At 50.2% G+C, this 24,897-nt stretch overlaps 2 protein-coding genes, 1 long non-coding RNA gene and 1 pseudogene across 7 annotated transcripts; all 4 read right to left on the bottom strand.

Moving 5' to 3' along the window:
- Window positions 1–266: 266 nt before the first annotated feature.
- On the bottom strand, window positions 267–14,192 carry LOC112929345 (zinc finger protein 764). Its single transcript, XM_072751287.1, has 6 exons — window positions 13,814–14,192; window positions 13,401–13,514; window positions 12,139–12,645; window positions 2,662–3,012; window positions 2,398–2,511; window positions 267–1,656 (listed from the first exon to the last, which is right to left on the bottom strand). Exons 1-6 carry the CDS (start codon window positions 14,007–14,009, stop codon window positions 740–742), a joined length of 2,199 nt encoding a protein of 732 aa, XP_072607388.1. The 5' UTR covers window positions 14,010–14,192; the 3' UTR covers window positions 267–739.
- On the bottom strand, window positions 5,952–6,455 carry LOC112929241 (uncharacterized). The gene is made up of 2 exons (XR_003236891.2): window positions 6,316–6,455; window positions 5,952–6,167 (listed from the first exon to the last, which is right to left on the bottom strand). It is a non-coding gene; the product is annotated as an uncharacterized lncRNA (long non-coding RNA).
- Window positions 14,193–19,403: 5,211 nt separating the features above from the next.
- On the bottom strand, window positions 19,404–24,882 carry LOC112929346 (zinc finger protein 785-like). Of its 5 annotated transcripts, none has more exons than XR_012000580.1 (4): window positions 24,518–24,882; window positions 24,251–24,364; window positions 22,514–23,246; window positions 19,404–21,509 (listed from the first exon to the last, which is right to left on the bottom strand). XR_012000580.1 is itself a non-coding variant. In XM_072753482.1 (3 exons), the coding sequence occupies exons 1-3, from the start codon at window positions 24,720–24,722 to the stop codon at window positions 23,040–23,042; spliced, it is 333 nt and encodes a 110-aa protein (XP_072609583.1). In that variant the 5' UTR covers window positions 24,723–24,882; the 3' UTR covers window positions 19,404–23,039. The 5 variants fall into 5 exon arrangements, 3 of the variants coding, with proteins under 3 accessions (XP_072609583.1, XP_072609582.1, XP_072609581.1); XR_012000581.1 differs by having other exon boundaries at window positions 20,175–21,509; window positions 22,682–23,246; window positions 24,518–24,857; XM_072753482.1 differs by having other exon boundaries at window positions 19,404–23,053.
- Window positions 22,139–22,991, bottom strand: LOC140598291 (uncharacterized; annotated as a pseudogene).
- Window positions 24,883–24,897: the final 15 nt, after the last annotated feature.

The raw sequence follows: 24,897 nt of genomic DNA, 5'->3' as shown, positions 1-24,897 counted from the left end.
CTGCTATACACCAGTTTGCAAACTTGAACAGCTACAGGAGCCCAATGGGGCATGAAAACAAGGGGAAAGTGCCAGATGGAGAGAGTCTGCTATACCAGGGACATGGACAAGTGATGACGATGGCCAGCTGACGCTGGTCAGAAGCCAGGAAGGCGTGGTGAGCATGATGAACAGCTGCCCTGCAGCTCCTGCCAACTGTGGTTCTGTACGAGCTCAGGTCGAGTTACCAAATCTTTGAATTTTTCAAAAGAGGCCAGAAACCTGGATTTTTGTGTAAAATATCCTTTTAAGTCTTAACCATAATTTGTAACATTTTTAAAATGCTGGTTGGGCCAAAAATAATTTGTAAACAGTTATTACAAGCCAGATTCAGTACATGGCCGTCAGTTTTTAACTCCTGCAGTGAAGACAATGGATACAACAAAGTTCCCTATCTCAATTCTCTTAACACGTCTCTTAACAGCCTTCTCTTCCCCACAGTGGAGGTCTTATCTAGGTGCTTACCTCAGCCCTAATGGAGCAGAGGGGGCTTCTAGAGTCTGGACAGTAGGGAGCAAGGTGTCAGCAGATCAGGCTTGTGAAGGCCTAAGATAAGATGGTCCTCATCCCCCAGGTCCACCTCTTGCCTGGAATTCTGCGACCTCCCTGGAGCTGCCACAGAGGTTCAGGCCCCAGAGCCCACCCTGGGCCTCAGGCGAGGTTTAGATCTTCACCCTTTGCCTTGACATCTCTGAGACCATCACCCACACTCCTGGAATATTTCTGGGTAGTGCTGGAAACCCACAGGTGGGTCCAGGTCCCCTTGGCCAGGGGCCAGAGGCACAGGCAGCTCACTGGCACCTTGGCCCCTGTACCCCCCGGCACCAGGCCGATGGACCCACTGGTGCTTGGCCATGGCTGATTTCTGGCCAAAGCACCTGCCACACTGAGGACATGGGTAGGGGCGTTCACCGCTGTGGGTACGACGATGGGCTGCCATTTCAGAGCTCTGCCGGAAACAGCGCCCACAGTCTGGGCACGGGTAGGGTTTCTCGCCCGTATGGGTGCGTACATGGCGCCGAAGGTCTGACGCATGGGCAAAGGCACGACCACAGTCCGGGCAGGGGAAGGGAGTCTCGCCACTGTGGACGCGCTGGTGCTGGTAGAGGGCAGAGCTCTGGCTAAAGCAGCGGCCACAGTCAGCACAGCAGTAGGGCTTCTCGCCCGTGTGGACCCGCAGGTGAGTAGTGAGGGCAGAGCGCTGGGTGAAGGCCCGGCCACAGTCCAGGCAGCGGTGGGGCCGGTCCCCACGATGGATGGCTCGGTGCTTGCTCAGAGAGGAGGCCTGGCTGAAGCCCTTGCCACAGTCAGGGCAACAGAAGGGCTTCTCTCCCGTGTGGGTGTACAGGTGCTCCACCAGGGTGGAGCGCCAGGCAAAACTCTTCCCGCACATGTAGCAACCATGACGCTGGTCTGCTCTTGGGACAGGGGGATGGGTACAGAGTGGAGGGCGACCACGGCGAGTTGCCTTGGACGGCTGCTCCAAGCTATAAGGGAGCCCGGCAGAAGGGTGTGACAGAACTGTCAGCCCAGAAGGCCGAGCTTCCACAGAAGGGCTCTTCTCCAGGGCCTCGGTCCCCTCTCTTTGTCTTTTCTCTTCCTTGTTTCTGGAATCTGCTGGGAGGTAAGGGTAGAGCTCAGACCCTGGTTTATCCTGGTCTTTAAGGCCAAACCCCAAGCGGTGACAGAGAAGCCTTTTAAATACAGCCACCTTCTGGACCCACTGCTGCCTCTGGGACTTAGCTTGGTGCAGGCAAGGAAGCTCCGAGTGACACTTTTTACTGAGCTGCAGAAAACAGAAAAGACGCAGAGACAAAGAAGGAAAGGAGGAAGGAAGGAACAGAGCGCTGTACATTCTACCTTGGAGCTGAGGAATTGGAACAGGGTTGGAGGGAGGGCGGGGGGGGGGGGCGCATTTTTGCTGGATCACCTAAGATGAGTGATGTCTAAGGACACTCGAGGCAGCAGGAACAGTACAAAAAAGGCAAGAAGGAGGCCGGCATTGACAAGTTCACACGGAGGGAGAAAGGAGATGGCACCAAAAATATAACAAAAAGAAAAGAAACTAAAACAAAAGAGGTGGCAGAGAAGCTAGAGTGTAGGACAACAGCAGGAGGGATGATGTGAAGCTCAATAGAGCTTAGAGACCAACAAGATGGGAGGGGCACAGACTGGCTGGAGAGGCAGGTACGCAGGGCCCCGCACCCCCGCCGCGCCTGGGCCACTCCCAGCCCCCTTCTAGGTGGCTTCGAGGCAGGCGCCGGCAAAGTAACAGGCGCAGGGAAGCCGGTGGCAGAGGGCAGCTGGAGGGGTCGGGCCCAGAGGAGGTCCCAGGAGACGCAGTACCCAATACTTCACCTGCGTCTGTTTCTGTCACACACTTTCCCACCTCCGGATCCCGGGCATCCGGGCCCCACAGGTCGGCCTCTTCCTCCACCCAGGAGATGAGAGCAGGCTTGGTGCCTCTGAACCCTGGGGGAGGAGAACGCAAAGCCCACGCTGCCGGGAGGCCGCCCCCAGCGGTGCGGGCTTCCTAGACCTAGGGCCTCCCAATTGCCCTGCCGGCCGGGAGGCTGGGCGGGCGGGGCGGGGAGGTGGCCAGGCGAGCAGGCGGGGCCTCACCGAGCGCGCCCAGGTGGCCGTAGGTCTCCCGCATCACGTCCCGGTACAGGGCCCTCTGCGCGGGCCGCAGGCAGCCCCACTCCTCCGGGGAGAAGTACACGGCCACGTCCGCGAAGCTCACGGCGCCCGGCCTCCTCCGCTCACGCCCGGGCCCGTCCGGTTCCCACGCGGGGAGCCGGGCCGGAGGCGGCGCCATGGCCAGGGCCGGGCTAGGGCCCGCGGGGCCTCCCACGCCGGAGGACTGCCCCGGGCCGGGGCGCGGTGCGGCGGGCTGCGAGGCAGCAGCCGGCCCCTCGAAGGCCCACCAGGGTGCCCAGGGACGCGGGGCCGCAAGCGGAAGGGATACGGAGCCTCAGAGAGAAATGGCGGCAAGGCGACGCGCGAACGTTGCTCCGACGCAACCGTGCCCAGATGGCGCCTCCCCCGGGGTCTCCAGGTGGCTTTGTCCGCGAGCCCTCAGCCAAAATGGCCGCGGCGGCTACAAGTGCGGGAGGGCGGCCAGCTCCACCTGGCCCCCAGGGAGGCGCGGGCCATCACGGCCCCGGGCGGGACGCGCGCGGCGGGAGGTGCGGGCTGACCTGGCCGCTCTGCCTCTGTGAATTCTACGCTACTTTTCTCGCCCAGCCGTTCCCTCGTGGGTTCCTGGGTTTGGGCCTGTCACTGTGTGACAACAGCCTTTTTCCAATGTTGAGAGGAGAAAAATGTAGTGGGTAAAAGAGAACTTTCTCTACTGGAAACTTCTTCGAGCCTGAAGTTCTGGGAGCTTCTATTTCAGGAGATCATACAGGCGGCGGGGACGGGGAGGCGGGATAAGGTAAGGTCTGTATAAGGTCAGAAGGACTCACTTTCTGCTAGGTTACTCCCTCCGCACCTACCCTGCAGGAGGCCTCTTGAACATCTATTTACTTCTAGCTCAAGCCTGGCTCCTAAGCTCCTGATCACAGAGCCACCTGCCCTCTTGCTCCTGCATGAATGTCCCACTAGCACCTCCCACTAGGCAAGGCTCCAACTGAACTCCTCCCTTTATTCCCCCAGCCTGCTCCCCCTGGGATCTTTACATGCAAATGGCACCAACTCTCCCTATCATTTCTATCTCCAACCTCCCTCTCTCACTCCACACGTTTATTGAGGGCTTACTCTGCAGGCCCACATGACTTCATAAATACCCTACCCTAAGAACACTTGATAACTTTTTTTTTTTTTTTTTTTTTTTTTGGCCAGCTAAATCACTGCATTTCACACACATCATGGAAATGCACTTCCCTTCACCAGATCGGATCTAGTCTGGAGCTTCTCTTGACTTCCACTTTCCAGAGGTCTCCCTGAGACTTCTGTCTAAAACTTTATACCTAGTGGATACCTCTCCCCACACCGGAAGAGCTGGGCAAGTAGAAGTGATCAAAGCAGAAAGGGGAAAAGGAAGAGAAAAAGCCCAGAAAAGATAAGGATAAGGATGCAGATTTGCTCAGGGACTTGACTGAGCCCTAACTACTCCTAACCCCAGGCCCTTGAAGGACACAGAAAAAAAATTTTTTTTAGTAAGAGTTTTGTCATGTCGCTGCCCACTCCTCACAGTGATAGCTCTCACACAGGCCCAGAAGAGCTCTGGGTAGTGCTAGAAACTCACAGAGGGGTCTAGACGCTCCTGAGGAGAACCCAGGGCAGAGTTCACAACCAGGTGTCAGCCCTTGAGGTCCACAACACAGGCTGCATTGGGGTCTACTGGTGGGTCTTTGGCAGAAGCACCTCCCACACGGGGGACAGGAATAAGAGGGCTTGCCTCTGTGTCAGCAGGTAGCATGAGAGGTATTAGCTGTGGCAGAAACAGGTGCCACACTAGCTGTAGACAAAGTGTCCCTCTCCAGAGTGCACTGAGTCAGGTGAAAGGTCATGGCAAAGTGTGGCTGCATTCAGGGCAGGATGCTGTGTGAGTACCAGGCACTGAAGCTTGGTATAGACTTGGGGCTTGGGAAGCGCTGTCTATGTAGGGAGGCTTGACCACAGGCTCAGAGACCAAGCTATGTCCCTGATTCCAGGGGCTCAGGACAACTCCCCTCAGTAGACTCCTTCTGCTGGCTCCTTCCAAATGTATCATTTTTCTGAGCGTCTGTTTTGAAACATAGCAGATTCAAAACTTAATTTTTGCCCGGTTCAGTCAAACTCTACTCATGTTCAGGTGACAGAATCAACTTTCACAACTGCAGATGGGTACCTAGCCCCTTGGAAGCACCCATCGAGATCATGTTGACCAATTGAGGTGGTCGGTCACGAGTCAGGGACATTCCTACTTCAGGAACAACCCAAAGAGATCCCCTCAACAGCTGTTTTAAGACACAGGCACCTAGAGACAGAAAGGTGAACTGCTTCCACCCTAAACTTTAATTCACATGCTGCCACTGACCTAGAATTTGACTTGTACAGTGTGACCTGATCTTGGGACCACTGGATGCCTCAATTAAGTGAGAAAGAGAAGGTCAAGATCCTAGTCCCCAGCGGCTATCATAAATTCAGGTCAGCAAAAAGTGATAAGTAACACGTAGATGGGGTTTCCTGTTCAACAAAACATATTCCCTTCTAGCTGGACCTGGAATAGTACCCCCACTTCTCATCTTTCTTTCTCTCAGTCATCTTCCTGGGGACCCTGAGCATCTACACCTCACAGCTAGGGCACCTGCTCCACCCAGGAGATGAGGGCTGATTTGGGGTCTGGGAATCCGGGAGAAGAACCCTAAGCACTCATTCCCTAAGCACTCAGCACTTAGGGAAGAACCCTAAGCACTTCATTCATTCATTCATTGGATGAAAATATACTGGCCATTATTTGTGTGGCAGGCATTGTTCTAGATGTTCTAGGTGTTGGAGACATTGGTTAACCAAAATAAGGTTCCTGCCCTAAGTTTACAGTAAGCTCTAAATTTACACTGAGAGGGATGCCTGGGTGGCTTAATGGTTGAGCCGCTGTAACTCGAGGCCTGATCCTGGGAGTCCTGAGATGGAGTCCCGCCCGCATCAGCCTCCCTGCATGGAGCCTGCTTCTCCCTCTGCCTGTGTCTCTGCCTCTCTCTCTCTCTGTGACTCTCATGAATGAATATATATATATATATATATATATATATATATATATATATATACACACACACATATATATGTATATTTGTTTTTTCTTTCTTTTACATCTATGAGCACTGGGAGCACAGGTGCAGAGCAGTTATAGAGATAGACAAGGAGCTGGAGTTGAGACTTCCTGCATGGGGCAGAAGAGTTCCAGGGGGAATTTATTAGAAACGGCATTTGAAAAGGGCATTGAAAGATGTTATATTAGCTCATTAAGCTAGATGTCCAAAAAACAGATTCCTTGTAGCTGGAACCGATGGGATCATTCGTTTGTAGGGAGAGATTGCGCTTGAATTGGAGGAGGTTAGCAGGCCACGGGCCTTGACGCTGTGGTACACAGATTCTGAACGTTTTGCAGAAAGTCCTGGGAAGGCACTGGAGAGTAGTCCGGCCTGGGTGAAGAGGCTTAGTTATAAATTTGTTAGGCCGATTTGGTGGGGAAGTCATCCTAGGGCTGAAGTGGGGGTGAGTCTGGCACTCAGACCTGCGCATCCCACCCGCCCCCTTCCCTTTTCAGAGATTCAGGCCGGCCGACCTCACCGAGCGCACCCAGGTGGCTATAGGTCTCCCGGATCACGTCCCGGCACACCGGCCTCGGCGGGGGCCGGAGACACCCCCATTCCTCAGGGATGAAATACGCGGCTACCTCCGCGAAATTCTCGGCCTTCGGTCTTATCACCTTTTTTCTTCTGGTCCGGACTCTACAAGCCCCTCAGCAGAGAGCCGGAAACGGCCAGGGACCCAGTGGCCCCCCGACCCCCGCACCAGGAAAGAGACGACCCAGGATTCCGCGTCCAGGAAGCTGGTTCTTCCGGGCCTAAGCGGCCGGAAGTAGCCTCGGGTGGGGCCGCGCTAGGACGGCTAGGTCGGTTACGCGAACTCGGTGGTTCCACGACCGAGAAAATGAAGGCGCCCTCAAAAAAGATGGTGGCATTCCAGCATCTTTCAATTTTAGGGAGAAGCATTTAACAGCGTCACTATGGGTCTGGTATTGATGACCTGGTTTATTTCGCCGTCGAGCCTGCTTAGGAACGCCTCTTGCCCATAGTTAAGATGGCCCCACCCGCTTCGACGTCCGTGCTCAGGTCCGACGGGGGAAAAGGGGTGGAGGCTCGGGTGCGTGAGAGCTGCCGGCAATTCGGTCCGACTGGGGCGGTGGGAGGGGCCGGCGGTTAGGACTCGACGGCCCCCTCCCATTCCCCTTCGGCCGCCCACTCGGTGATCTTAAAAGAAAAATTATTTTTGGCAAGCTAGTTCATTTCTCAATTTTTTTTTTCATTTACAAGGTACAGAATAGGGACGCCTGGGTGGCTCGGGGCGTGATCACATCCGGCTCCCTGCACGGAGCCTGCTTCTCCCTCTGCCTGGGTCTCTGCCTCTCTCTCTGTGTCTCTCATGAATAAATAAATAAAACCTTAAAAAAAAAAAAAAGTACAGAATAATACTGTGTGACATCTCCTCCCACCCTATCCTTCGATAATCAGTTTCTTAAACATGCAGCCGGATAGAGCCTGTACTGTACTATTTCCATACATATGCTAGCTCTTTAACCGAGGACACTGGGCCGAATGCCTCTGAATGCCTTAAGAATTCAGCTGTTTGACAGAAGAGGAAACAAATCTGGTCGTCACCACGGTCAAGCAGCCCATTAGTGACTGACTCCTAAAATTCGAGCCTTTTCCACCATTTCACGCTGCCTCCTCCAGGCTTGTTACAGGAAAAGCAACAAAGACTTTGAATGTACTGACCCCTGCTGACCTTGTGAAAATGAACTCCATTCTCCATTTAAGTGATACTTTTATAAAAAGTAGATGGGGAGCAACCCGGAGGGCTCAGCGGTTTAGCGCCGCCTTCAGTCCAGGGCGTGATCCTGGAGACCTGGGATCGAGTCCCTTGTCGGGCTCCCTGCATGGAGCCTGCTTCTCCCTCTGCCTGTGTCTCTGCCTCTCCACCCCCCCCCCCTTTGTCTCTCATGAATAAATAAATAAAACCTTTTAAAAAAAAAGTATATGGGTTGATGGGTTACTGAATAACCTGGCTCGTTTGTATTAACACAGCGTTTAAAGTGCCCGGGACTTCCCAAGTCCAAGCTCCTCTAGGAGAACAATGGCGGACTGTGCAAGGGCTGTAGTTGGTTCTGTCTGAGTAAACTATGAATCATGTTAGTTTACCTTACTTGATCACTTACTACATGCCAGACTGTCTTAAGTACTTCTGCCTGTTAACTCACTGAACCCTTACAATCTCTCAGAGGTAAATCCCCTTTTGGATTAGGAAGCTTAGGCACAGGCAGAGGGTGACCTATCCCCAAGCCACCCAGCTGTTAAGTGGTGAAGCCAGAATTCAAACCTAGGCAGTCTAATACCAGAACCCATGCTGTAATGCTTCAAATAACTGCAGGTAAAATCTCAGCAACCACAGAGTGAGGTGGGATTTTAAGCCAGGTTACCAAAATGCAGTTGTAATGTGAGCTAGTGCATGGAGCAACAACCCGTGAGGTTGGAAGAGCTGCTTCTGGTCGCATATACAATTCCATGCTGTCACACAAAAGGGAAGAGAAAAAAAAGTTAAATGATGGGCTATCATAAGTATTGAAAGTAAGCAAAAGGGTTGTATTTAAGGGTTGTGTCATGGCAAAAAAAAAGTATCATTTGAGTGTTTAGGAGGTAGGTGAAATTGCCCTGGAGGAAGGGTGATGGGCTTCACAAGAGGTACCCTGTTGCAGCTCTCATTAGTGGGATCCTCATTTGGGCCCTTGCTGATTTAGGCCTGGGTTGCCTGGCTGCCCTCTGGACCTCTGACCTTTTTGCCTTTCCCATCCATTGACACTGCAGCCTGGTGTAGTAAAAAAAAAAAAAAGCAAGAGCATCCACTGAGAAATTCAGAGATTTAGGTTCCAGGGCTACCGCTGCCACTAATTCAACTGTGTGATCCTAAGTAAGGTCTTTCCCCTCCCTGGGCCTCAGCCTTTCTCAGAACATATTCTGTGTAACAGTATTTACAGAAAACTTGGGGAAAGAACAATTTTCCCCATGTCCCCCAGGGGGATAAATCTCCTCAGCAAAGAAACATATTCCACCCACAGCTTCCTAAACCCTGCTTAAACCTTTGAACCAGGCAGCTTGCAAAAGTTCCCTTCCAGCTCTGAAATGCTGCAGTCCATGCTGTCATCACCCCCAACCCTGGGCCACCCCAGGAACTGGCCCCTCTATCCTCCTCCTCCCTCAGCCAAAAATCTTATCATCATTCCTATCTCCTCTGATGCTCTCAGCCCCTACACCCAGCCCACAGACCGGTCCTGTCCTTTCAACTCCCAGTGTTTACTTCTCGCCCTCTGCCAGCCTCCATCTCCATTCTGCTTGCCCCTCTGCAGTCCATTTGCAGAGCAGTCAGAGTGGGTTTGCAATTCAGATCACCTTGCCACTCTGCTTGAAACTTCCCTGTGGTTTAGAGGAGGTTCCTAGAGTAGTCAAATTCATAGAGCAAATGGAATGGTGGGTGCCCGGGGCTGGAGAAAGGAGGAGTGGGAACTTGGTGTGTAATGGGGACAGGCTTTCAGCTGGGGAAGATGAAAAAGTTCTAGAAAGGGCTGGTGATGATGGATGCACACAATGTGAATGTCCTTAATGTCACTAAACTGTATACTTAAAAATATTTTAAATGGTAAATTGTTATGTATATTTTGCCACCAGATGAAAACAAAAACAACCCAATGGTTTTCCAATATATTTAGAATCAAATCCAGACTTGGCACTGTGGCAAGCCAGAGCTTTAGGATTTGCTCCCTTCCCCTCCTCCAAGCTTATCTGTAATTCTTCTCTACTCAGTTCCTCAACCTAGCCACCAGAGTCCTATCTTATCTGCTCCTCACCCAACCTCCTCCCCACCTCAGAGCATGGCACCTGCTGTTCTCTCTGCCTGGAAACTGCCCCCTCCGCCCTGGACTCCCGCATCTAAAACACCCCCCCCCCCACTCCCACATCCTGCCACCTGTTTCCTCTTGGCTCCTTCTCATCATTTGGATCTCAGTTCAGATGTCTCCTCTGCATCAAGGCCTGGCCTTAGTACCCATCTGCAACAGGCACTTTCAAAGTACAACTTCTGTTCTAGTCCTTTGTGGTACTTAGTATTTACAGCTCCAATACCCTGTCTCATGTACTGGTTTATCACTTGTCTGTCTTACTTATGGGCTGGCTTATCACTTGTTTCACCCCACCCTTCTTTCTCTCTCTCTTTTTTTTTTTTTTTAAAGATTTTATTTATTCATGAGAGACACACACAGAGAGAGAGAGAGAGAGAGAGAAGCAGAGACACAGGCAGAGGGAGAAGCAGGCTCCATGCAGGGAGCCCGACGTGGGACTCGATCCAGGGTCTTCAGGATCATGCCCTGGGCTGAAGGCAGGCGCTAAACCACTGAGCCACCCAGGGATCCCCCACCTCACCCTTCTCAAAAGTAAGCTCTAAAACAGTTGCTATGTCCCTTTTCCCTGCTGTGTCTTGGCATAGAGAACAGTGCCTAGTACACGGCAAATGCTTAGTAGGTATTTGTTCAATGGATAAACACGAAAGAAAGCAGATAGCACTCACTCTGTGCTGTATGCTGACCTGGGCAGCTCTGTTCCTGCTACACCATGCTGGGTTCTGCTCCTCCCTCCCTGGTGGCGCCTCTTCTCTCCAGCTCCACCTTCTCTTGGACTCACCCCTGTCCAGTACTGGTAATCCCTTATCCTCCACACCGTCCCACTCCCGACTGCCCCTTGCCAGGCACTCAGGCTCCCTTGCTCCAGCTCTCGAAGCCTGAACCCTGTAGGACTCACTTTTTCACAGCTCATATTAAAACCCACTGAGTCATGCAGATTCTATGGCAGAAGCCTCTCCTGGGTATCTTTCTCCCCAGTTCCAGGGTCAGCAAACAAGAGCAACTTGCTTTTTAGCCTGGCCCCAGCTCCTGCTCACCTCTACCTGGGAGCAGATGCTCAAGAGATCTCTAGTCTAGACTTCTGCACAGGTCACATCTTCCCACAACACTGGTCAAATAGCCCTGCTCCTGTTTAAGACCTGTCTATGGCTCCTCAGTGCCTCAGGGGTAAACCTCCTCCAAGCTGCATTTCCTGATGTATCCTGATCAGGATGATACAGATGTATCATCTGACCCAGGAAGGGTTAGATGGTGCCTCTGGGCTTCCTCCATCATAACCCCAATCACCATGTAGCATGGGACCTGAGTCCAAGTGTCCCTGGAGCCCAGCACAAAACCCCACAGAGGCCTCATATGGTGTTTGCTGAACAAATGAATGAATGAGATAAGCCTGCCTCATGCTAGAACTCCCTTACCACCTAGCAGTCTCCCACAGAAGCCACTCAATCTCTGGTCATTAATGTTGATGGCACTTTCTAAGTGAAAGATCACTGGCCTTAATGGGACTCTCCATTTCCTGGTGAGACTCTCCCAAGAAGGCAAGGCTAGGCCTCTCCCCAGAACCCAGTCCTCACCTCCCCCTAACCTGAGCCCCTTCTCTGTTTTCTACCCAGATGTGATCACCCATAGAAGGTGGTAGATATCTAGGCACTGTGTCAGTTTCCAGCTTTGCTGTCTTATAGCAGTGACACTTTGAGAAAACCACTTTCTCTCTCAGAGCCTCAGTTTACTCATCTGCAAAATATGGCTATTGAGGTCCATGCCCTGCCTCCTTAGGAGGCTTCTTTACATTTTCTGAAGCATAAAATGTCAACAATAATTCACTCTTTCAACAAATGTTTATTGCACATTTACTATGTCATACATACTATCTTGTTAAAATTTTAGCCTTCACAGTAACCAGCTGAGGTAGATATTTTTAATCTTTATTTTACAGATGAGGGAGCTGAGGCTCAGGGACAGGATATGACTTACTAGCTGTGCCCAGGGACAAGTTGCAGACACTAGATTTGTGCTTCTGTGCTCTTTCCACCCACTTCACTTTCTAGGCTCCCTGCTGTCAATTAGCCAGGGCTTCACCATGCCCTGGGTTCCAGGGCCCCCTCCCCAGGCCTGGGGAGTCCCCTCAGCATTTGCCTCTGATGTAGAGAAGCAGCAAGGGGAGGTTTCTGAGACAACACTCAGCAGGTTGCACTTGCTGCCAGTATCTCACTGTTCATTTTTTTTTTTTTTTAGAAAGACTGGGGGGAGGGGGAGTAGTGTCAAGTTTAATCTATTTGAATCTTTACAGGCACTTTTCTTTTTACAAGTTTTGAAACTTGAGGGATCCTTGATGGAACCCCAAGGGATGAATTTCGGTTCCCAAAATCCCTGCCTTAGGAGCCTCCCTCAGGGCCCAGGCAGTCCAAGGTCAGACTAACCCCAGCCTCTGGGAGTAGCTCAACCGCACTCCTCAAAGATGTCCGGGTAGTGTCGGAACAGCACAGGTGGGTCCCGGTCACCCCTCACCGGAGCCCGAGGCACAGCCCGGATTCCCGGCCTGCGGCCCCGTCGCCCCCCTGAGCAGGAGCGGTGGATCCACTGGTGCGCTTCCACGGCAAACTTCCTCTTGAAGCGCATGCCACATTCTGGGCAGGGGAATGGTCGCTCCCCTGAGTGCATCCGTCGGTGGCTGACCAACAGTGAGGGGTAGGTGAAGCGGCGGCCACAGTCTGCACACACGTGTCGCCGCTGGCTCTCCTGAGTGTCCATGCTGGGCACTGAGGGCTGCGCATCTGTGGTCTGGTTCCAGGTAGCGTTCGTGGGTGGCTGTGCTCTTGCTGAAACTTTTCTGATGGTCCGGTCAGGGTTGTGTTTAACCAGCTCCTTAAAAGGCTCCTTCCCAGGAACCTTTCTGGGTCCCTTGGCTCCTGGCCCTTCCTCTGGTGCCTCTTCCTCGTTTGGGGTGTCTCCTGGGAAACAGGAATTAAGATACATTTTAAAACACGCTTCCTTACACCATCTCAGATTATAGGGTTCTTTTACTTAGGGAAGTGGCAAAAAGTACTGCTGAGCGATTAATACACAGGCTTTGAAGAATAATAAACAAGATTCACATCTCTTACAAGTGACTTATCCGGGCCTTGGTCTCACTCCTGTTTCAAATGGGAATCAATGGTTTCTTTACTTCACAGGGTTGTTGGAAGGAGTAAATCAATAGAAGCATGTCATAGGCATTTAGTAAATGCTCACTGCAACAATAGCTATTATTATTGTGTTTTCTCGATTTTTTTGTAGGATAAGGCTTTTACAGATGAGACATATTTGTTCAAGATCACTCTGCTAGGGGATGGTGAGGGAAGAGCCTTGTTGTTGACCTCTTGTACCACTTTGCCTTGCTTGAGCAATGTGAAAGGCAGACCTGAAGCAGCTTCCATTCCTATGGGGTTTTAGTTGTTCTTGAAAAGGGGAGAATGAGTGGTGTTTTCTCCAAGAGGTCCCTGGAAACCGGAGTCTTGCATTTGGGTTCTTAATGCTCCTACTCTGGTCCTAAAATGACTAACTGTCCCAAGTTCTGAAAACTGTAACAGGTCTGCCTTCTTTTCTCCTTTAGTATCCAAAATTGGAATTCCTTTAGGGTTGCTGGAAGTGGGGGTCCAAAGGAAAATTTTGTGAGACAGGAAGCCCTAGAGCGCCAAGTTGGGGGAGACTTGGGACCATCCCTCACCTCTCAGAGCTCCTCCCAGGCTCTCCCCCTCCTCAGGATCCTGGGCGGCGGGGCTCCAAGCCTCACTCTCCTGTTCCATCCAAGAGATGAGGGCTGGTTTGGGGCCTGGGAATCCTGGGAGAGAACAGGGATCACAGTGGTGGCCTGAGAGGCTGTCCTGGGAGCACGGCAACCCCCTGCCAGAGTTAGGGCACCTCCTCAGAACTTATGCTCAGCCTGGACAGGGTCTGCAGTGCTCCTGCCTGAAGGAAGTGCTCGCTAACCTGAAGCCCTGTCCTGGGAATAGAGATGGCTGGTGCTGCTGGTGGAATAGTGCCGGATTAGGGCTCACAATCCTCTCGGTCCTCATGTCATCTCCCCTGTGAACCCCAGTGAAGGAAGAGGGGGCGGGGGGCTCTGACCCGGGGCCTCACCGAGCGCGCCCAGGTGGCCGTAGGTCTCCCGCATCACGTCCCGGTACAGGGCCCTCTGCGCGGGCCGCAGGCACCCCCACTCCTCCGGGGAGAAGTACACGGCCACGTCCGCGAAGCTCACGGCCCTGGGCTTCTTGTGACCAGGCCCGGTCTCCCCCGGTCTCAGCGCCAGGAGCGGGGCTGGGGGCGGCGCCATGGGGCCTCCTGGCCCCGAGCGGCGGCCGCCTTGGCCCCTAGGCCACCGCCTCCCGGCGCGCGGCCTCAGCTTTCGTCGTCCACAAGAAGGGCTCCGGAGGTCGGAGCCCCGCCCAGCCTTGGCGTCCGAACGCAGTCGAGGGCACCGAGATAGCAGGGACTGGCTGCTAGGGATTCGGGGGTTGTGACGGGGATAAAGAAAACCCCTCGGTGTTTATTCACTTCATGGCAGCTTGGACTTAGACAGCGGGTTAAGGGACCCGGAAGGTGTCTTCAGAAAATATGGCGACATCCTGGCTTCAGTTGTCTCTGGATGCTCTTAAGGGCGCCATTCCTTGATCATATCAAACATGGCGCCTGTCTGGCTTCTCTGGCCTCAGCGGCCACTTGCCCTCAACCACAATGGCCGCCGCAGGTGGGGCTTTTAGGTGAGGCAGAGATGGAACTGGGAGAAGTGGGCCGGGGGGCGGAGCCGACCTGCCTTCGAGACAGATGGGTGAGCCGTGGCTTCCAGTACCGCTCTTTGCCCGCACTTCCCGGCGGCCGCTGATTGGCTCACAGAGCAGGAAGAGGCTGCGCCGCCGTCCCCGGTTGGCGGGTCGTTGAAAAGCGCCCCTCTGTCACCTGGAACCGATCCTCGGCATCCTTAGAACTCGGAGTTGTTCCCTCTGCGGTCTCCCCCTATGCCTCTCGACGGCAGCATCTGGAATCGGGTTCCTAGCTCCTGCAGGAGATACACATACCCTGGCCGAACCCTGGGGACGGCCGAGATAGAAACCAGGTACAGGGGATCCCTGGGTGGCTCGGCGGTTTGGCGCCTGCCTTCGGCCCGGGGCGTGATCCTGGGGTCCGGGGATCGAGTCCCATGTCGGGCTCCCTGCATGGAGCCTGCTTCTCCCTCTGCCTGTGTCTTTGCCTCTCTCTCTCTCTGTCTCTCATGAATAAGTGAATAAAATCTTAAAACAAAACAAAACAAAATCTCTTACACTTTACTGATACCTTAGGACACGTCTTGCTAAAAAGATGCACATACTAGATCAAGCACAGATGATCACACAGCTCAAAGCTACAGTAGCTTGATGCAGAGCTTGGCCACACCACTCTCGCTGCTCGAGGTGTGAGCTGCCTCTGTAAAAATAAAAATCTTCTTCAGATTTCTTTTAGTTAGTGAAAACAGGTACTAATATAGTTTTTTCTTAAAGCAAAGTGGCCTAATGGGAGCTTTCGAAAAGGGAATGCCTGGGTGGCACAATTGGTTGGATGTCCAACTCTTGGTTTTTGGCTCAAGTCTGATCTTGGGGTGGTGGGATTGAGCCCCGAGTCTGGCTCTGTGCTTAGTACAGAGTCTGCTTGTGTTTCTCTCTCCTCCGTCTGCCCCCTCCCACAGCGCTTACGTGTGCACTCTCCCTCTCAAATACAATAAATCTTAAAAAAAAAAAAAAAGAAGAAGAAGAAGTGAGGGGATACCCATATACCACATTTATCCATTCCTCAGTTGATAGAAATTTGACTTGTTTTCACCTTTTATGTTGCTGTGAACATTTTTTTTAAGGGTTTTATTTATTCCTGAGAGACATGGAAAGAGGCAGAGACAGGCAGAGGGAGAAGCAGGCCTCCTGCGGGGAGCCCAATGCGGGACTCAATCCCAGGACCCTGGGGTCACAACCTGAGCCAAAGGCAGATGCTCAACCATGAGCCACCCAGGTGCCCCAGCTGTGAACATTTGTGTAAGGCATTTTATTTAACCACTTTGAGATAAAATTTACTCAGTAGATCATCCATGCATTTAAATTGTACAGTTCAATGGGTTTTGGTATATTACATTATTTTTTTAAATTGTGGTAAAATGTACAAGAAATAGTTTGCCATTTTAACTGTTTTTAAGTGTACAGTTCAGTGACATTAATTATATTCATAATGCCATGCATTCTTCATCAGTATTTCCAAACCATTTTCACCACTGCAAAAGGAAACAGAATCCACTAGGTGGTCATTTCTCATTCTCTTCCCCACCTTCTGGTAACTTCCAATCTGCTTTATGTGCCTATGAATTTCCCTATTCTAGGTATCTAATGTAAGTGGAACCATATAATACCTGTCCTTGGGCAGCCCGGGTGGCTCAGCCGTTTAGTGCCGCCTTCAGCCCAGGGCCTGATCCTGGAGACCTGGGATCGAGTCCCACGTCGGGCTCCCTGCGTGGAGCCTGCTTCTCCCTCTGCCTGTGTCTCTGCCTCTCTCTCTCTCTCTCTGTCATGAATAATTAAATAAAATCTTTAAAAAAAAAATACCTGTCCTTTTGTGTCTGACATATTTCACTGCCGTCTTAACCATTTTTAAGTGTACAGTTCAGTGGTATTAAGTACATTCATGGGCAGCCCCGGTGGCGCAGCTGTTTAGCGCCGCCTGCAGCCCAGGGTGTGATCCTGGAGACCTAGAATTGAGACCCACGTTGGGCTCCCTGCATGGAGCCTGCTTCTCCCTCTGCCTGTGTTTCTGCCTCTCATTCTGTCTCTGTGTCTCTCATGAATAAATAAATAAAATCTTAAAAAAAAAAAAAGTACATTCACATTGTTGTGCAACCATCACCACCATCTCTCTAGGACTTTTTCGTCTTCACAAACTGGATCAATACACTTTTAAGTCTTAGCCTTTCTAATAGACCTTTTATTTATTTCTTTTAAGATTTTATTTATTCATGAGAGACACAGAAGGCAGAGACACAGGCAGAGGGAGAAAGCAGGCTCATGCGAAGAGCTGGATGCAGGACTCTATCCCAGGAATCTGGGATCCTGCCCTGAGCCAAAGGCAGACACCCAACCACTGAGCCACCCACGCGTCCTGAGCTTTTATTTTTTTAAAAATTTGCTTTAGATTCTCCCTTTCTGCCCCCCATACCCTGCTTGCACCCACCTATGTGCACACATACTTTCTCACTCTAAAAAAAAAAAAAAAAAACCTCTTTGAAAAAATATGCTTTTACTGTTGTTTCTTGATATATTTATTTTAGAAATTATTTTTAGGCATCCTGCTATGATACTTGCTTAGTTTCTAGCCCCATCTCCCTCACCTCTTTTCCCAACATAATGCAAAAAATTATAAGGTTTCCTGGGGTGCATGTGTGGCTCAGTCAGTTAAGCGTCTCTTAATTTCTGCTCAGGTCATAATCTCAGGGTGGTGAGATCGAGCCCCAAGCTCAGCACAAAGTCTGCTTGTTCTTCTCTCTCACCTTCTGCCTCTTCCCCTGCTTGCTGCAGGAGCTCTATCTAAAATGAATAAATGAATGAATGAATGAATTAATTAATTAATATCTTAACAATTCCTATACATGCTATGATTGTTTCCTTTCTTGTCAACTGTTTGCTCTTTTTTATTGAAACATATTTGACCTAGAACACTGTAAATGTAAGGTGTACATGTTTTGATAAATGTATGTATTGTAATATGATTGCCATTGTCATTGTTTGCCTTTTAAAAATTTTCTAAGTGTCTTCCCTTTCTCCTTGCATTATCTGTGTTTTCTGAATTTTTATTTTTTAAATATTTTATCTATTCATTTGAGGGAGAGTGAGAGAGAGCATAAGTGGGGTGGGGGACAGAGGGAGAAGCTGACTCTGCTGAACAGGGAGCCTGATGTGGAGTGCAGGACCATGACCTGAGCCTAAGGCAGACAACTGACTGGGCCACTCAGGCATCCCATTGGTTCTTTAAGTTCTAAGTTACCAGGGATAGCATCAAATCTCAAATTACTGTTTTCCCTTGGGAATCCTTCCTTGACCCTATGGTCTACTCTGTCCAGACTTGCCTGGGCCTCAGCTGTCATCCAGGGTCTGACTTCCCTACTGTACTGCATTGTATCCTCTGCTTCCGAGATTCAGTTATCTTTCTAGTTTTTAGTCAAGATGGATCATCTTAATAGTTTGTGGCATTGGACTATAAATACTAGATAGCTGTATCTAATAGTATATTGGGAATATTCCTTTTTTTAAAAATTATTTATTTATTCATGAGAGACACAGAGAGAGAGAGAGAGAGAGGCAGAGACATAGGCAGAGGGAGAAACAGGCTCCTCAAGGGAAGCCCAGTGTGGGCCTTGATCCTGGAACTCCGGCACCATGCCCCAAGCTAAAGGCAGTCACTCAACCACTGAGCCACCCAGACATCCCCGTTGGGACTATTCCTGCCATCAGGCAGGAGGCCAGATGCTATTTGGTGAACATGGGGCTGGTCCTTGGGATTAACAAACAAAACCTACATCTCTGTTGACAGCAGTCCATTGTCTGGTCTGGGAACCTGGGAGCCTTGGAATTCCTTGCTTGGCTCTCCTGCCTGCCCTAGCACATTGCTATCTCTCCTTTATGTTCCCAAATGTTCTTCATTGTTGACCAAGCTAGTACCTTCTCCATCTTTTGTTTCCTTGCCCCACCCTTGCTGTTTTTCACCTGGAATACTCTGGTTTTTGGTATGACTTCTGCTGATTTCACCTCAACAATTACTTTTTTTTTTTTTTTTTAAGATTTTACCCATTTATTTATGAGAGACACACAGAGAGAGGCAGAGACACAGGCAGAGGGAGAAGCACGTTCTGTGCGGGGAGCCCAATGCAGGACTCAATCCCAGGACCCCAGGATCACAACCTGAGCCAAAGGCAGATGCTCAACCATTGAGCCACCCAGGCATCCCAATAATTACTTATTTTTATAACTTTAAAACATGAGTCCTGGAGGGGCCTCACCGCACTCATTGTGGTGAATAGTGTAGAACTGAAATAAGGAAAATCGTATCTTCACATAGGAGTCTCTTTCTAAACAGAGAATCAACTTTGCCTTAAAAAAAAAAACAAAACAAAACAGGGATGCCCGGGTGGCTCAGCAGTTGAGTGTCTGCCTTCGGCTCAGGGTGTGATCCTGGGAGTCCTGGGATCAAGACCTGAGCCGAAGGCAGACGCTCAACTGCTGAGCCACCCAGGCATCCCCAGAGGATTTTATCTAGACCAAAAAATACCTTTATTTACTTGGGTACTGTGTTATAAATTGCTTCTTTTCACACCAGGGATGGAGAAAACATAAGGAAATGGAACTAAACAATAAACTTCGGTGTTAAGTAATAAGACTATAAGACTAGGGGCACCTGAGTAGCTCAGTTGGTTGAGCGTCTGCCTTTGGCTCAGGCTGTGATCCCGGGGTCCTGGGATTGAGCCCCATGTCTGGCTCCCTGCTCAGCAGAGAGTCTGCTTCTCCCTCTCGCTCCAGCTCTCCCCATGCTTGTGCTCTCTCCCTCAATAAATAAATAAAATCTTAAAAAAAAAAAAAAAAAAGACTATAAGACTAAAACTGCACCATCTTAAGTGGTCAGTGTCATGTTGTTTTTCCAGCCAAACATAAAAATTCAAAGATGCTTTTACTTTCAAATTGTTTTATTGGCCACCAAATTGTATATGTTTGTTCCAGAATCTTGATCAGATATAATTAAAAGAAGTTATAAAACATACAAAGGTAATTATAATTTATAAATTTTACTTGTCTATAACAGGGTACATTTGAGTTTTTTAAAAACATTTTATTAGAGTGTGTGTGTGTGTGTGTGTGTGTGTGTGCAAGCGGGGTGAGGGGCAGAGAGAAAGGGAGAGAATCTCAAGCAGACTCCACACTGAGCTCAGGCCCTGCTCCAATCTCACAACCCTGAGATCATGACCCGAGCTGAAACCAAGAGGCAAAACTCAATGGATTGAGCCATCAAGGCACCCCAGTACATTTGAACTTTTTTTTTTTTTTTAAGATTTTATTTATTCATGAGAGACACAGAGAGAGAGAGGCAGAGACAGAGGCAAAGGGAGAAGCAGGCTCCATGCAAGGAGCCTGATATGGGATTCGATCCCAGGACGGTGGATCACGCCCTGAGCCAAAGGCAGACACAACTGCTGAGCCACCCAAGCGTTGCAGTACATTTGAATTTTAAGGGAGAGCCAAAGTTTATTATGTAAAGCTTAGCCTTGTGTTCAGGTGTTTAGGGATGAAGTATAAAAATGCCTGCAATGTACTGTGAAATAAGATGCATAAATGAACAGATAGGAGATGGATTGATCTACAAATGTAGCACAATTCTAGAATATAGATAACTGTGGAATCTAGATGATGGGCATGAGTGTTTCTCATACAATTCTTACAACTTTTTTTTTTTAATTTTTAAAGATTTTATTTATTTATTTATTCATGAGAGACACAGAAAGAGGCAGACACAGGCAGAGGAAGAAGCAAGCTCCATATAGGAAGCCCGATGTAGGACTCACTCCTGGGACTCCAGGATCACACCCTGGGCTGACGGCAGATGCTCAACCACTGAGCCATGCAGGCATCCCCTTACAACTCTTAAAGAAAAATTTGGGGCAGCCCCAATGGCTCAACGGTTTAGCGCTGCCTTCAGCCCAGGGTGTGATCCTGGAGATCTGGGATGGAGTCCCACATCAGGTTCCCTGCATGGAGCCTGCTTCTCCCTCTGCCTGTGTCTCTGCCTCTCTCTCTCTCTGTGTGTGTCTGTCATGAATAAATAAATAAAATTTTTTAAAAAAAGAAAAATTTTATAAAATGTTGTGGGGGCACTCAGCCACTTGTTCTTCAAATGATGACATGTGAGGTGCTTTCACATTTTATCTGAGACAATTAAGGCTTAGAAAGGTTGAATGTCATGCTTAAGGCCACACAGCTAGTAGAGATTGACCTGACCTGGAATCCAGGTCTACCAATTCAGGAGAGGCTATGTGGTTAGGTGGAATAACACTCAGTTTCCATTAATGATCATTTTTGGAACCCAGGGGTTCCAAGAGCGTTCTTTAGTTCAAAGAGATAGTTGATTCCCCCAGTATGACTCCTGGCATGGAGATGTCCTTAGTCCTACTGGCCTAACCGACTGGGTGGCTCAGTTGGTTAGGCAGCTGCCTTCAGCTCAGGTCATGATTCTGGGGTTCTGGGATGGAGGCCCGCATCAGGCTTCCCTGCTCAGCAAGGAGCCTGCTTCTCCTCCTGCCCCTTCTGTTGTGTGCACTCTCTCAAATACATAAAAATCTTAAAAAAAAAAAAAAAAGTCTCCTGATCAAAAGTTAGACTAGCAGATCAAAATGGGTCAGAAAAACATTTAACTGCTGACACATACAAGCATAATAAAAATTAGACTGGAGATACCTGGCCTTGATTTCAAGTCTAATCACAAGTAATTTACTCTCTTAAACAAAAGTGCTGGCATTATGTTTCCCGCTGCTGTGGCCCAAGAACACATCTTTTTTTATTTTTATTTATTTATTCATGAGAGACACAGAGAGAGAGGCAGACAGAGACACAGGCAGAGGGAGAAGCAGACTCCATGCAGGGAGCCCCATGTGGGACTCAATCCCAGGACTCTGGGATCACGCCCTGGGCCGAAAGCAGACGTTCAACCGCTGAGCCACCCAGGCGTCCCCAAGAACACATCTTTATTCAGAAGGTGTAAAATCCAGACAACATGCTAATATCTGAAGGAAAAAAAAAACACTGCAATCACTAACTCATAAAAGTTTGAGGGGAAAAACCTTTAAGCTAAGTTGGACACTTTTGTATACCTATGTGCAGAGTAAGATGGGGCAGGACAGTTCTCCACCTGAAGCCATTGTTCTCCCTATGGTCACCATTAGGATTTTAAGACCAAAGAGTGCCAACAGTGGCTTGATACCACATGTGCCTCCTTGCCAAAAATTTCACCTACACTGGCTAAAAGAAGCCTTGGATGAGCTTCCCCCATTGGGGATAGGCCCTAGGTGTGCCTTCTATTCCAGGGGATACTCAGAGGGTACCGACTCCTCTAATAGGCTCTTGTGTCTCGGGGACCCCATCTCTGAGGAACAGGAGATATACAGGCCAGAAAGCAGAATGCTCTATGGGAGAGAACAATCCAGGGGAAAAAGCCAGGTAGGTGAATGATTTGCAGGGAAGAACTCTCCCAAGTTTCAGACTCCTGCCTCCATCCAAAGGACCAGCTCCGTGCTCCCTTAACTCAGAGCTTTGTTTTCTTTAAATGCTACTTCCTTTCCATTCCTTATCCCTCGCAGGCATAAACTTTGCCTTTTCCCTTCCAAAGAAAACTAATCATCTCTTGTGAGCTCTATCACCCACATTCTTGAAATATATCTGAAAAATACCGGAAATGAACTGGGGGATCTTGGTCTCCCAAAACAAGGATCGGCTCTGAATGCCCTACTGTGGGTCCCTGCCACCTTGGCCTCTTGCCAGAGCAATGGATCCACTGATGGGCTTCCAAGGCATACTTGCGCTTAAAGCCTTTCCCACACTGTGGGCAGGTGAAGGGCTGGCTGTCAGGAGTGAATGCACTGGTGACTGAGGAGAGACAAGTAGGTAAAGTGGAGGCCACAGTCTGGGCAGGGGTAGGGCTTCTCGCCTGTATGTGTGCACCTGTGGATAGCCAGCAGGGAGCTGTAGGCAAAACAGAGGCCACAGCTGGGACAGCTATAGGGCTTCTCACCTGTGTGCTTGTGCTGGTGAATGGCTAGCAGGTAGGGGTAAGTAAAGCGACTTCTGCAGTCTGAGCATGGGTAGGGCTTCTCCCCACTGTGAGCCCATCTATGAATGGCCAGGGAACCCCTCTGGCGGAAACATCGCCCACAATCAGGGCAGGAGTAGGGCTTTTCACCTGTGTGGATGAACTGATGCTGGAGCAGGTACTTGCGCTGGGAGAAACGAGCCTGGCACTGGTCACAGGGGAAGGGACGCTCCCCAGAGTGGACCCGCTTGTGATTGGCCAGGAGGGAGGGGTAACTGAAGTTGCGGCCACAGTCTGAGCAAGAGTAGGGTGATTTACGGTTTGGAGTGCCCCTGAACCAAGGCTTGATAGGGCTCTGCCCAGAGTTCCAGCAGAGTTCCGGGCCTGCAGCTTTGTGACTAGGGGGGCCTGCTGGATGGCAACCACTCCTCGACAGACACTTCCTCAGACAGTTCCTCATGCTCCATCTCTTTTTGCTTTGGACTCTTCTTCAGTTCTTTTTCTTCACTCACATCCCTGGATCTTGGGATGGGAAAAGATAAAACTTGAAACTCAGTAGCACATTCCATAGTTCCATACAGTGGCCTGCCCTGGGAAGTAGCATGAATGTCTGAGTATCTGGCAGGTTCTGAGACTGGGGCCTCATCAAGCCTAGAAAGCTATCCTGGAGTAAAAGCGGATTTCATCGTCTGGATGGTGTTAATGCAAGAAAGCTCTGAAAACAGGAAATAAATGGAGATGTCAACAATATTTAAGCTCTACTGTTATGTCAGGCAGTAAGGGTAGGATGGTCTCAGCCCTCATAGAGCTTACAGTCCTGAACCTGTTTATGATCCTTTTGCAAAGTAGCCATTCAATGATGTCCCTTGGTACCATTCAGGGCCATTGCCAAAATGTCTACACTTGGATTGTACTCTCAGTACCATAGGAAGACCTGGGAATAAGCATTTATTAGGACATGGCTGCAGAGAAAAAGCATTTTCTTGACTTTAAAATCTCTGATGAGGGATCCCTGGGTGGCTCAGCGGTTTGGCTCCTGCCTTTGGCCCAGGGCAGGATCCTGGAGTCCCGGGATCGAGTCCGCTGTTGGGCTCCTGGCATGGAGCCTGCTTCTCCCTCTGCCTGTGTCTCTGCCTCTCTCTCTCTCTGTGTGTGTGTGTCTATCATAAATAAATAAATAAATCTTTAAAAATAAAATAAATCTCTGATGAATGACACTATCATTACCGTGTGATCCACATAATATCCAAAAAAGAACACTTGTCTTCATTATATTACACAACAAAAATCAAATTACAGGGATGCCTGGGTGGCTCAGTGGTTGAATGTCTGCCTTCAGCTCAGGGCCTGATCCTGGGGTCCTGGGATCAAGTCCCGCATCCCGCTCTGCCTGTGTCTCTGGCTCTCCCTCTGTGTCTCTCATGAATAAATAACTAAAAATTTTTAAAAATCAAATTACAGATGTGTTTCTCCTTTCCCTTGGCTGCCCTGTCAACTCAAGCTCTATTTTGCACTAAACCAGGGTTTCCCTGTCTAATTAAGTGGTGCAGTAAATCCCAATTTAGTGGTTCTCTGAGCCATTTTGCAGTGAGATTGGAACTTTCTGAAGACGAGGTGTAGGGAGATATGATGGGGCTGTAAAGGGGGCACTGTGTCCAGTGGATCTGTGTTGCGGGAGGGGGTTCTCAAAGGTCCCATACTGGGTTTGAATTGAAGTACCTGTTATCTTTCCCCTGTCTCTGATGACAGCCTCTGGATCCTGGGCCTCCGGGCTCCAAGCCTCGACCTCTCTTTCCACCCAAGAAATAAAAGCGGGTTTGGGGCCTGAAAATCCTGCGGAGGGGAAACATTGGGTCCGCCTGAGAACCTGAGAGGGGAGGATGAGGGTGCTTCCTCAGTGCCCACATTTCAGCCCACTCGTCTCTGGGGACATCAGTACCGCTTCCCCACGGATTACTAGGTGCTGGCTGAACACCCCGGCCTCACCGAGCGCGCCCAGCAGGCCGTAGGTCTTCTGCATCACGTCCCGGTACAGGGCCCTCTGCGCCGGCCGCAGGCACCCCCACTCCTCCGGGGAGAAGTACACGGCCACGTCCGCGAAGCTCACGACCCCAGGTCTGCTTTCTCTCGTGGGTCTGCTCCCGGCCTCCCCGGGTACATCCACCGGGAGCGGGGCCAGAGGCGGCGCCATGGGAAAAACCCTTCAGTGCTACGCCAGGAGACGGTTCCGGAATACGTGGAAACGCTAGAGTTTTCCTATCTTCTCAAAAAGTCCCTAAGGCCCATAGCACTGCCCTTAACCAACATGGCGTCTCCCCGGCCTCAACCTCCCTCGCCTTCCCTGTCTGCCCTTACCCACCGAGGGA

The sequence above is a fragment of the Vulpes vulpes genome, chromosome 3 (genome assembly GCF_048418805.1).
Source record: "Vulpes vulpes isolate BD-2025 chromosome 3, VulVul3, whole genome shotgun sequence".
Classification (NCBI taxonomy): Eukaryota; Metazoa; Chordata; class Mammalia; order Carnivora; family Canidae; genus Vulpes; species Vulpes vulpes.
This window is presented reverse-complemented; position numbering and strand designations above follow the sequence as displayed.